This window comes from Lucilia cuprina, chromosome 3, assembly GCF_022045245.1.
Source record: "Lucilia cuprina isolate Lc7/37 chromosome 3, ASM2204524v1, whole genome shotgun sequence".
NCBI classification, from domain to species: domain Eukaryota; kingdom Metazoa; phylum Arthropoda; class Insecta; order Diptera; family Calliphoridae; genus Lucilia; species Lucilia cuprina.
In genome coordinates this window covers 863097-875415 of record NC_060951.1, presented here as the reverse complement: position 1 = coordinate 875415, position 12319 = coordinate 863097, and the positions used below count along the sequence as shown (strand labels likewise).

Here is a 12319-nt window from a genome sequence, read left to right as displayed (position 1 = left end):
AAATGCTTTTTCTTACATTTGCTTATAATCGAAGGAATATGAAAAATGTATTTGTTGTTATAACAAATATGAAAAATATTATGATGTAATTAAATGCCAAATGCAAATTCTAAACTAAACTCTAATTATAGATTAGAATAGTAGATAAAATTCAGCAAAAGGCATGCATAGAAATTATAAAAATTCAAAACAAAAAATTCTTTAAAAAACCAAAACTTTTAAAATAACCAAAACAAAATTTTTTTGTTAAAAATGGTTGCAACTAATTCATTGAACATTGACTGACTGATATTTGACTGACTGAATTTTTTCAACTAATAATGATGTAATTTTATTCAAACATTCATTTTTATATATTTCGATTTTTTATATTTTTTTAAATTAGCTCTAATAAACAAGTACTTATTTGTTTTTTTTCTTTTATTAAAAAAATTATTTTTGTTTTTTGAATTTATGTTTATGTTGCTAAAGTAATTTACAAAAAAAAAAAGAAATTTATGTTCGTATCCAAGGGTCCGTTTAAAGCCAGCCGCATACAGTTTTAAAACAGTAAATGGATTTTGGATTTGTTATATATATTTTGCTTTAGCTCTACAGGAATTTCTATATACAGTTGCTTCAAGTTTGGGATACAAATAGAACCATAGAGTTATATATATATATTAACAATTAGTAATGTGAAGATATTGAAAATTAGTTAATTAGTTTCGTTTTAATGATACATGAGATTAGTTTTTGTTTTGCATTTTTTTTTTTTTTGGAAAATGTTGCACCTACAACAAGTTTAATGTGATGGTTTAATAACTGCTTAATTAAAACTGTTTTCTTTTGGAAAATCTTTAGGAAAATTTTAATTTCTTCCTGCTTTTTCAAAAGTATAATAAAATTGTAATAAAGAACTAAAAAAATTCAATTTAGGGGCAAAATTTATAGTTTTATTAATAAAAATGTTGACAAGAACTCAAATACATCCAATTAGGGTGCAAAATGGGGCAATATTTATTCATAAACAGGCATAAAGTTGGGGTAAAATGCGTTTTTTTTTAATAATGTGATATTGCCCTACAAAAATAGTGCAATTTAAAGACTGAAATGCAACATATAGTATTCACATTTTATATACGTATGCAAGTTAAATGCACTTTTAGGGCAAAAAGGGCAACATTTAGCATTATAAATAAAAAAACCAACAATAATGCAGGGGCAAAAAATCAACATTTATATAGGAAAAGATGTTGCCCTTTTTGATTAGAACTCACATAAATTGCAAAAAGAGGCAAACTTTGTTCATAAAGATTATTCAATAAATGGTAAATGTATTGTTAATTTAATTTGCAAAAACACAATATTAATGTATTGCAAATTAAAGGGCAAACATGTTGCTCTGTTTTAATAAAAATTCAAATAAATTGGAAGAAGGGGCAATGTTCATTCATACAGATTATTCATTAAATATAAACGGATTTTTTTAAAGGTCAAACGTAATGTCTATTTCATAAAAAGTTTAAAAAATAATGCAATTTTAGGGCAGTTAAAGTTAAAGCGATTTTGCTTCTGTGAATAAAAAAATTTAATAATTCAAAATTGTCAGCGTTATTTCATTTGATAAACTCTTCTAAATATCATTTGAAATTAATTCCAAAAAGAAAACAGTTTTCTTGAGGTTGTATTATTATACAAATCTTGCAAAATTTTGTTTATATACAAAATCACATAGGTACTGAAAAATGGCCAAATTACGCAAATGGATTTTTTTTTAAATTTTTTTTTATAAAAAGGAAATTTTTCAATTGTCTACAAATACTGTTAACAATATACGTTTTTTGATAAATGTAAAACTCATGTAATTTAATGCATGTTAATTGAACAAGTGCTTTTTTTGTTTGTTTTTGTTGGTTATGAAGTCCAGAATAAATTAATTTTTCTTTTTTGAAAATCAGGGTGAAACTAAAAAAGTAATAAAAAACTGAAAATAAAATTGAAACTACATCCAGCATACTTATATAATCTGTACTTCTTTAACATTCGTCGTTTGAAGCGTCGCCAAAGATGAGCAATATATTTAACAATTTCCGCATAACAGGTGGCCGGTTCCGAGTTATTGGTGCTGGAGGCCAATGTAGAGGTGGAGGTGTAGCGAGCACGTTCTTGACGCATACGCTCCATTTCACGTTTCTTGGTCTCACTGAACTGGGTGGCAATGACTACCAAACACAAGTTGATCATGAAAAATGAGCCAATCTAAAAAAATAAGAAAAATAAGAACATTAAAAACTTGTTGATAATTTGGTAATAAGTTTTGGGTTTTCTGTTTTTTTTTTTTTTTTGGTTTAGAAAATTTCCAATCGCTTGTTTCAATTACTATAGTTTTAGTTGAGCTGTTTAAGTTTACACAAATTGTTTAACTTTTTCATTTATTTTTTTAAGTTTTTGGGGGTGTGTATAACAGCCACATATGAACTTTACAACACTTTAGCAGAACGCATTTAAGTCTCATGTTCGTAGTAAGAAACGTGCCTGTGTTGTTGGTGTTTTTGCCAGACACTCTAGAGCGTAACTTTAGCGAAAACTTTTTATAAGGTTTTACCATACAATACTGATAGTAAAAAGGGAATTTTAAATGTATTTAGGGAAACTTAACAAACAAACATATTTCAACAGTAGTTCCTTTTATAACATGGTTTTCTTAACTCAAGTTAAAGTTTATATATAAATTGTTTTAACAAAATAGTTATAAATGACTTATTTTAAAACTTTTCTTTTAAACGTCGTGTTATTAGAGGTCTTACTGTTAAACCAACAAGTGAATTTTTCTTAGTTTGTATAGGTATGTTAGCATATATTTCTTGTATATATATATATTATTTAAATTTATAAGTGAAACTTTTACTCTGTTATTTTCTTTGGAGTTTTTTATTCTATTTTCTCTTTTCTCAAATTTTATCATTCATAACTTTCTGAATAAGTATAATAGAATTTGAATTCAAAAGGTATTTTCTCTCGTATACACGTTTATTTGATTTCGTATATGTCTTTAAGAAAAAGAAAAAAACGAAGAAAAAGTATAAAAAAATCAACAAGTCATCCCTTTTTATTTCTTATGCAGATTTTTTCTTTTATTGCGTTTTCTTTTGTGAAAACCCATTAGAATAAACAACAATAACTCTAATGAAAATGAAGTAATTTGTATGAATTTTTTTCTCGAGCATAAAATAAAATACCATTTTGGTTAAATGAAATTAGCATATATTTGAAAATTGGAAGGTAAACAGGAAAAGGAAATACTTACCACTATTAGTAAAACAAAATAGATCCAATCCCAAAAACTATGAGCATCCTGTACATAGTACATAATATCCGTCCAGCCTTCCAATGATATAACCTTTAGAGAAAAAATAACAAAACAAACAAAATACCACAAGTTACTTTTACTTGAATTTAAAATTATCTTTCTTAAAACCTAAACGAGTGGGGTGCCAGTTTTATTTCCTGTTTGCCAAAGTGTCTGTGTTGTAAAAAAAACAAACATTTGTATGTAAATATAAATTTTGAATGTGTAAGTAGTTTCAAGTCTTTTTCACTCTCTCATTCTCTCTATGAGGTTCTGTGCATGTGGTTGAAAGAAAATTGTAACGTAAAGGAAAACTTTGTTGTTAACAAACTCTCTGTTGGTGGTTAAGCATTATTGGCCAAATCCATATACTTAAGCTTATTTAGCAAACACTCTAAAAACCAAAGTTTGTAAGTTGTAAGTTTGTGTTAGAGTTGTTCTCTTTAACATATTTTCATTTCTATGATCTTTAGGAAATTTATTTGATATATAATAGTGTTTAAATTAAAGAAATGTGTAGAAATGAAAATCTCATAATATTTGATTGTAAATGATTTAATCAATCAATAGTATTATAGATAAGTTCTAGTTCAGTTCTAGTTCAGTTTTAGTTCAGTTCTAGTTCAGTTCTAGTTCAGTTCTAGTTCAGTTCTAGTTCAGTTCTATTTCAGTTCTAGTTCAGTTCTAGTTCAGTTCTAGTTCAGTTCTAGTTCAGTTCTAGTTCAGTTCTAGTTCAGTTCTAGTTTAGTTCTAGTTCAGTTCTAGTTCAGTTCTAGTTCAGTTCTAGTTCAGTTCTAGTTCAGTTCTAGTTCAGTTCAAGTTCAGTTCTAGTTCTAGTTCAGTTCTAGTTCTGTTCATAATATTTGATTGTAAATGATTTAATCAATCAATAGTATTCTAGATAAGTTCTAGTTAAGTTCTAGTTCAGTTTTAGTTCAGTTTTAGTTCAGTTTTAGTTCAGTTTTAGTTCAGTTCTAGTACAGTTAAGTTCAGTTTTAGTTCAGTTCTAGTTCATTTCTAGTTAAGTTTTAGTTCAGTTCTAATTCAGTTCTAGTTCAGTTCTGGTTCAGTTCTAGTTCAGTTCCAGTTCAGTTCTAGTTTAGTTCTAGTACAGTTCTAGTTCAGTTTTAGTTCAGTTCTAGTTCAGTTCTGGTTCAGTTCCAGTTCAGTTCTAGTTCAGTTCTAGTTCAGTTCTAGTTCAGTTCTAGTTCAGTTCTAGTTCAGTTCTAGTTCAGTTCTAGTTCAGTTCTAGTTCAGTTCTAGTTCAGTTCTAGTTCAGTTCTAGTTCCTTCCTAGTTTATTTCTTTTTAAGTTCTCTTGTAGTTTTCTTTCTACATCAAATCTTATTCAGTTTTAAAATGAAATATATATTATTATCCATTACTCCTTGTACTTACCAAAAAAATGGCTACCCAAGCCATACCTATATTATCGAACGATATGGTTCCCTGAAATGGATTCTGTGCTGTTTGCCTACAAATCGAATAGTAAATATTCCAATCTACACAGGAAGTATTTGTTGGTAAATTGTTAGCGTTGGGTATGGCCTCTTCTACGAAAGGTACAAAATAGTTTACAACAATTTTAACCAATATAATCCATATAAAATCCAAAATTTTGAAACAATAACTTACCTGTACAGACCATGGGTCCATTTCGATATGGTGGTAAATTTGAACACATATGCATACCAGAATCTTCTGGCATCGAGCATATATAATCCTGTTCCTTGGAGAATTCATAGTAGTAGGAAACACTATATTGTGGTAGTTGCGTTGGTAGATTTTAATAATGTTTTTGTTGGGTGTAATTAATATGTTGGGTGTTGGTGGATGTGCATTGGGGGGCGTAGTATATAGTATAGTGTTGTTAAGTGTATTTATTTGTATATTTTAGTGTGTAGAAGTGTAGTGGGTAGAAGAGAATGATAGAAAATTTACATGAGTAATGAATGGAAATCAATTTATTATAAAATTTGATTTGCTTAGATTTTAATTAATTAATTAAAATAATAGATCTTTTGTTTTATTATTATTAGAAAATATTAGTTGTCCTTTGAAAAATAACTAAAGGAATTTCACACATCAAAAAAAGAAAATAGGACTAATGGATTACAAAAAAAAAAAAAAAACAAATTTGTCTTTGAGATTCGAAAGATTGGGTGGGGGAAAAACGTTTATGCAAAATGCACACACATACACATGAATTACACACTTGTGAAATAAAGGGAAATAAGAAAATAGACAATAGTGAGAGTTAAGAGCAAAGAGCGAGACACAAACTAAGAGTTAATGATAAAGTAGTAGGACAAATGAATTAATTGCATTGATTAATTAATTGACGAAACTTCGAGACTATCAAACACTGTGATATTTAGAAAACTACAAGATTTTTCAAACTAATTGTTGGTGTCTAGGGGAAATGCTTTTTTAGAATTTCATAAAACCCTTTAAAAATTTGTCCTTTAGGTGCCTTTTAAGTCTAATTCTTGAATTGAATTTTAATACCTGCCCAAGGTAAATTGATGAAATTGTCTGTAGAAATAAAAAAAATCGATAAGCAAAACTGAATAGCTTCTTTCTTAAATATAGACTTTAAACTTATGGGGTCATAGCACTAAACTATATATTAATTAAGAATATTAAGAAAATTGTAGAAAAAAATTAAACAATTATAAGTTTTTGAATAAATAAAAAAAACTAAATTTCTCTTAATAGTTTGTGTATTAGAGTAAGTGTCAATGTTTTCTATTTAAATAAAAAATCGTGTATATCGTGTATGTTACTAAAAATAATAAAAAAAATATAAAATAATAAAAGAACTAAATTGTTAAATTATATATTTTGGGAATCATTTACAAATAACAGGGAACTGCAAGATGGTCTGCTCAAAAATATCTACAGTTGTGTGTGTTTTTAAAGCTTAAATATAATGAAAAGCAAACTAAATGTGAAATTTTATGATTCTACTTTTTCTTCAATATTTAATGATTAAATACTAAAAATAAGGAATGTTTTTATATATTACTTTTCTTATGTTTCTATTTTAATAATAAGGGCGAAATAGTACAAAATATTTACTTGGCAAAAATTTTGCTAAAGTCTTCAACTTCAACTACTACTAGTTCAGTTCTAATTCAGTTCTAGTTCAGTTCTTGTTTAGTTCTAGATCAGTTCTAGTTCAGTTCTAGTTCAGTTCTAGATCAGTTCTAGTTCAGTTCTAGTTCAGTTGTAGTTTAGTTCTAGTTCAGTTGTAGTTCAGTTCTAGTTCAGTTCTAGTTCAGTTCTAGTTCAGTTCTAGTTCAGTTCTAGTTCAGTTCTAGTTCACTTCTAGTTCAGTTCTAGTTCAGTTCTAGTTCAGTTCTAGTTCAGTTCTAGTTCAGTTCTAGTTCAGTTCTAGTTCAGTTTCAGTTCAGTTCTTGTTTAGTTCTTGTTCTAGTTCTTGTTCTAGTTCTGTTCTAGTTCAGTTCTAGTTGAGTACTTGTTCAATTTGTAATTGTGTATAACAGTTAAATGAAAATGAGTAATTTATAAAAAATATTAAATGTACAATATTTACAACAATTTATATACAAAACAAGGTTTTAGTAAAATACAAAATAACTAAAAAAATTAAATTATTATTCAAATAGAAAAACATATAAATATATAAAAAAGGCAAATAAATCTATAAATGAGTGTTGTAATTAATTAATAAATTATCCTATAATTAATGTTCTATAAAGCAACAACTACATACAAAAAATGTTTAATTGTTAAATTTGAAAATCTGTTGCTAAATGACAAGTGTTGTTTGTTGATTTTGTTTTTGGTAATTTTTGGCATTGTTGCTGTACTCACTCTTACAATGAGAACACTTTACCGAGTACACTTTATTACAAAAATACAAACTTTGCTTCTACATTTGTAGGGAGAGCGGTGTATGGTGGGTGGCGATAATTGTATGGGATAAATTTTAATTTTACAAGAGGTATTTATACCCAAAATAGTGGTGACAATACTGTTAACTATCCACACAAATACATAAACTCTCTCATATATAGCTATGTATATATGCATATGTATACATACAGATAACTGTATAAATAACATATTTTTGTTTAAATGGTAGAAGATGGAGAAAGTGGTTGGGACGAGATTACAGAATTTAATTCTGTATGCTAAAACAATTCAAATAAATGTTGACAAAATGTTGAAATTTTCTGCTGACACTGACACTTTTACTGTCACTTGTTGTCTGATGAGTACAACAATCGGACAGAAGCATGTTTTTACAATTGTCGTTGTCATTGTGTTTATGTAAATAATTCACAAATTCTATCAACCATTGTTGTAGACTAGGGTATGCAATTGTTGTTTAAATTTTATTGGCAATTATAGAGAATTTGTCTTTTTTTTTTTGTTTGATTTTTTTATGGTAATACGATAATAATTTAAAGTATTTTTGTTCATTTTTTTCTGGTTATATCTGTGTAAATTTGATTCATTTTGAATGACTGACTGACTGTTTGTTATTTGAAATGTGCTTAAATATTTTACAATATGTTTTTAATGAATGCGGCTTTTATTGTACAATATGTTCATACATACATGTTTTGTTTAATATATAAATTTCATTCTGAAGGGAGTGGTAAAATTTCCAATGACTTATTGGTTTTTACTGGCTAATTATTTCGAAATGTAATAAAAAAAAGTTGACTTAGAGGAGAAATTAAAATAATTAATTTAAAATTAAATACAAATTAAACCCCAAACTAACTGCACTTACTACTTAAACTGCTTTATTTAAAAGAAAATCCTAAAAATAACTTGAGTTTTTTTAAGTAACTGCATGAAATTTCTTTAGTACTTGCTTAAACGTTTAAAGGCATTCAGTCTTGGTAGTATTTTTCAAAATATTTAAAACTTTGTTCATTAGTCTGTTTAGTATAGATATTTACACTTGAAAACATTATTATTATTAACATTTTTTTCAGTTACTGTTAGAAATTGAATTTAAATTTTTTAAATTTGAAATTAAAATGAATTTGTTATTAAAAAAAAAAGTATTTGATTTAATATATCAATTAAATATAAAACTTACTTCAATGGTACGCGTATACCTTCGGGAACGTCTAATACGCATCTTTGCCTTAAAATACCTTGCCAAAGTTGTACTCCAATAATGCCGAATATGAAGAAGACAAAAAAGCATAACAGCAAGACATTGCCCAACATGGGTAAGGTGTCCAGTAAAAGCATTACCAAAATACGCATACCTTAGAAAGAAATAAAAATAATTTTTTTTAATTTTGCTTATATCTGTAGTGGTAATTTATATCACTAAATTTTACAATTACATTAACAAGTAATTGAAATTAAAAAAAATTGATATTAATAATAACTTTTAAATTTGGTTTTAAACATTTCCAACTACAATCTACACAGTACTTACTTGGTATACGATTAATGGCTCTTAAAGGTCTTAGAACACGTATTGTTCTTATGGCGGTTAAATTTAAATTTTTCACATGTACTATATATTCCAAAAGGCCAGCAAAGACAATGAAAAAATCCAAACGATTCCAGGAATCGGCCAAATAGGTATTTTTACCATAAATACCCATGGCCACCATTTTAATGATCATTTCCAAGGCAAAGAAACCGAAAATTATGTCATCAAATATCTAAATTATACATATAACGATAACAACATGAAATTTTGTTAATTTCAAAATAAAATACATAATAATTCTATTTAAGTTATTTGTGGTAATTTGTTTTATCTGTAGATCCCTTATGTAGTTAAATTCTGTAATTTATTACTTAGGCTGATTATAAATTACGTTCAATTATTCACAAATAAAAAAACAAACAATTCTATTGATTTACTACTAACCAATTTTTTGACTACAGGTTTATTTGGGATTTATTTGTGTAGTTTTCATAATCTTTTTTTTTTTTTTTTTTGCTATTTCTACCTACATATGTATAAAGTACATGATGGTCATGATGATGAATCACGTATGTTTTAACAATTTATTATCTGACATAAAAACTATTAAAAGGTTTTTTGGCATTTTTTAAATTTATAGCTACATATGTATGTAGTGTTAAGGGGTATGATAAAAACGTACATCCCCTTTTTATATGTATTTATTTGTATATTCATTGTATCCCAGCAGATTTTTTTTTTGCACGAGTCAATGTATTTCCTTGTTTAAAATTTTATTATTTTGGGTTTCATTTACACTTTACTTAAGTGCCCCCTAGTAATCTGCAGAGTGGCATTCGTCACTTTAGTAAACCTAAACAATAAGCACAGTGTTCAATAGTATCATAAAGTCACTACAAAATAAAAGAGTTGTTAAAGTATATATTACTTTAATATGTAGAGTATGTTAACTTTTACCGACTTACAAACTTTTATTTTATACATATTTTCCTAACGTTTTTGGTTTGCATAAAAAAGTTTTAGTACAATTCAGTAAACATATGAAAAGATCTGTTAAGGTATCTGCTTACATATGTACATAAATTACCAATGTAGATGTAATAAATATGTACGTATGTATCTATATAAAATATCGTTTGTGAAAATAATATTTGTGCGACAAGTTAATACAACACCATTTAACTGTCATTTTATCTATAAAACATTGTATTTTAATGGGACAAGAGTCATATTAACTCTTGTGCTTAAAACACAAACTACAGCACACATACAAAACATATAATGTATATGTAGATACATACTTACATATGTATGTAATTGTATATTTTGTTGATTTGTGTCTGTCTGTCTGTCTTGTTGCTTCATTTTTATTAAAGCTAAGAAAGTATCAAGATATTTTCGACAATTTTCCTCACATAAATATAAAGATATTTGTGTGTGTGTGCGTGTTATTTTATTAATGTATGTGTAAGTGTATACTTTATTATTAAAATAATTACTCTTAAAGTGTTCAGCCATGAAGACATGTTGTGTTTGTACTTACATATCAAGTATGTATAGTATGTATGACACTAAAGAAGGAACAGAAATACATGGTATATATTTCTATATGCTTTTGACTAATGAACCAATGTATAACAATTAAGGGGTTTTAATTCTGGCAATTTCCGGGAAAATTTTATATGAATTCTTCTAAACTTTGATCTCTCAACTCTTTATAAAATCTAGATAAATAATTTTTATATAAATATAGTTGTTAGGATATGTATAAAGTTTAATATTTAACATATTTTCTGTTTTTAATTTAATTGTTAAAAATAATAAAATCTTTTCATGAATTTTTGAAAATTCTCAAGAATTTGTAAATTTAAAATTTCTAAAATTTAAGAAACTCTATTGTCCTACATACCAAACTAACTAACAAAATCTTCAACAGCACAAAGTTAAGTGTTGACAAAAAGTAATACTTCATGCACAACAAATTCTTATAGAAATTATACAAGCGTATAAGTAATATTTATATAAAAATGGCTAAATTAACAACACTCATACGTTCTTATAACTTACTATGAAATTGATAAATTAATAACACTCATACGCCACTTATAACTTTAGCTTTAACCACACACACAAATTTGGTTTATTTAATTTTCAGATCTATACGTAATATTAATAAGAAATTTATGTTTTTATATAATTATTTTAACATTCTCGTTTAAAAACACAAGATTTATTTATACAAATAATTCAATTTTAAATCTTCACTACCTACTTTTAATTAATATCCCTTGCAAAAAAAAAACACACACTCTTGGTAATATTTTAAATTGTTTTCATTTTTTTCAGTCTCTCTATATATTCATACACCTAGCAGCATGTGTTATTGGCCTTATTTTACTTAAAAAATAATAATAAACAATATTGCACTATAAATAAAAGTATATAGTATCTTCTATGTTATATATGTATGTAAAAGTAGAATTGTAGTATATCTGTATTTATATATGTAAGTTTGTGTATAAAATTGACTCACCTGTAGTATTTTACAGCGATTAAATTCACAGGCATCGTCCACACAAGGCTGATACATGCCCAGTGTTATGCAATTTAATAATATCACCAATATTGATATGCGCTCGAACCATGTGTTGATGAGAAAATCAATAGTTATCAAAATCAAGTTAAGGAAAAACACATATCATATAACATATTCTCACACACACACTCACATCAACACCCATTAAGGGCAGCTGGAAGGAGTGTAATTGAAGGAAAAAAAAAACTCATTGACAACGAACATAAGGAGAGAAAAGAGGATAAAAAACTGTAAAAGCTGAAGATTTTAAGCTGTTTATTCTTTTAAGGGAATGTTTTGTCATCAAAACGATTTTTTAAATTTGGTAAGTTTTACCAGAATTTTTTTACTTTTTTGTTATCACAAATATTTGTTATTAAAAAAATTGTATCTATGAAATGTAAAACAGTTTCGTGCCTGTTAAAAGGTTTTTAGATATAATTTGAAATTTCCATAGGAATACAAAAATAATTGCCTAACGTAAAGGATTTATTTTTAAAAGCTTTCCACTTGTTTTTTTCGTGTTTAAATTCATATCACTTCCACAAACAACTGGGCAATTTATTAATGTTGGCAAAAAGGTTTAGAAAAAGTTGTAAAACATGGGTTAGAATATTAAAAAAATATATATATTTATAGAATTTTGAGGGAATTTTTTAAATAAAAAATGCAGAAATATCTACTTAAGTATTAAAGGATTTTTCAATCAGCAAACAAATTTAAACCTGCTTTTTTATTGTCAAAGGTAAAATACAGTTTTAGTTCAGTTTTAAGTTCTAGTTCAACTTTAAATCTGGTCTAGCTTAGTTCTAATTCAGTTCTAGTTCAATTTTTGTTCATTTTTAGTTCAGTTCTAGTTCTAGTTTTAGTTGAGTTCTAGTTCAGTTGTAGTTCAGTTCTAGTTCAGTTCTAGTTCAGTTCTAGTTCAGTTCTAGTTCAGTTCTAGTTCAGTTCTAGTTCTAGTTCAGTTCTAGTTCAGT

At 26.7% G+C, this 12319-nt stretch overlaps 2 protein-coding genes across 7 annotated transcripts in view; one reads left to right on the top strand and one right to left on the bottom strand.

The window, feature by feature from the left end:
- LOC111686569 (voltage-dependent T-type calcium channel subunit alpha-1G) overlaps positions 1-11408 on the bottom strand; it is a 32008-nt gene extending 20600 nt beyond the window's left edge. For 5 of the 6 annotated variants that reach the window (XM_046946494.1, XM_046946491.1, XM_046946495.1 and 2 more), the window contains exons 1-7: positions 11298-11408; positions 8765-8996; positions 8414-8588; positions 4966-5087; positions 4729-4883; positions 3290-3382; positions 2000-2241 (exon numbers count right to left, since the gene is read on the bottom strand). In XM_046946494.1, coding sequence (XP_046802450.1) covers positions 2000-2241; positions 3290-3382; positions 4729-4883; positions 4966-5087; positions 8414-8588; positions 8765-8996; positions 11298-11354 — 1076 coding nt within the window. In that variant the 5' untranslated portion in view covers positions 11355-11408. The remainder of the gene's footprint in view (positions 1-1999; positions 2242-3289; positions 3383-4728; positions 4884-4965; positions 5088-8413; positions 8589-8764; positions 8997-11297) is intronic. The other variant, XM_046946492.1, reaches the window with a different exon arrangement.
- The window catches only part of LOC111686568 (alpha-ketoglutarate-dependent dioxygenase alkB homolog 7, mitochondrial), a 43317-nt gene extending 31872 nt beyond the window's left edge, over positions 1-11445 (top strand). Inside the window, exon 5 of the mRNA XM_046946501.1 lies at positions 11314-11445. Coding sequence (XP_046802457.1) covers positions 11314-11320 — 7 coding nt within the window. The 3' untranslated portion in view covers positions 11321-11445. The remainder of the gene's footprint in view (positions 1-11313) is intronic.
- The last annotated feature ends 874 nt before the right edge of the window (positions 11446-12319 follow it).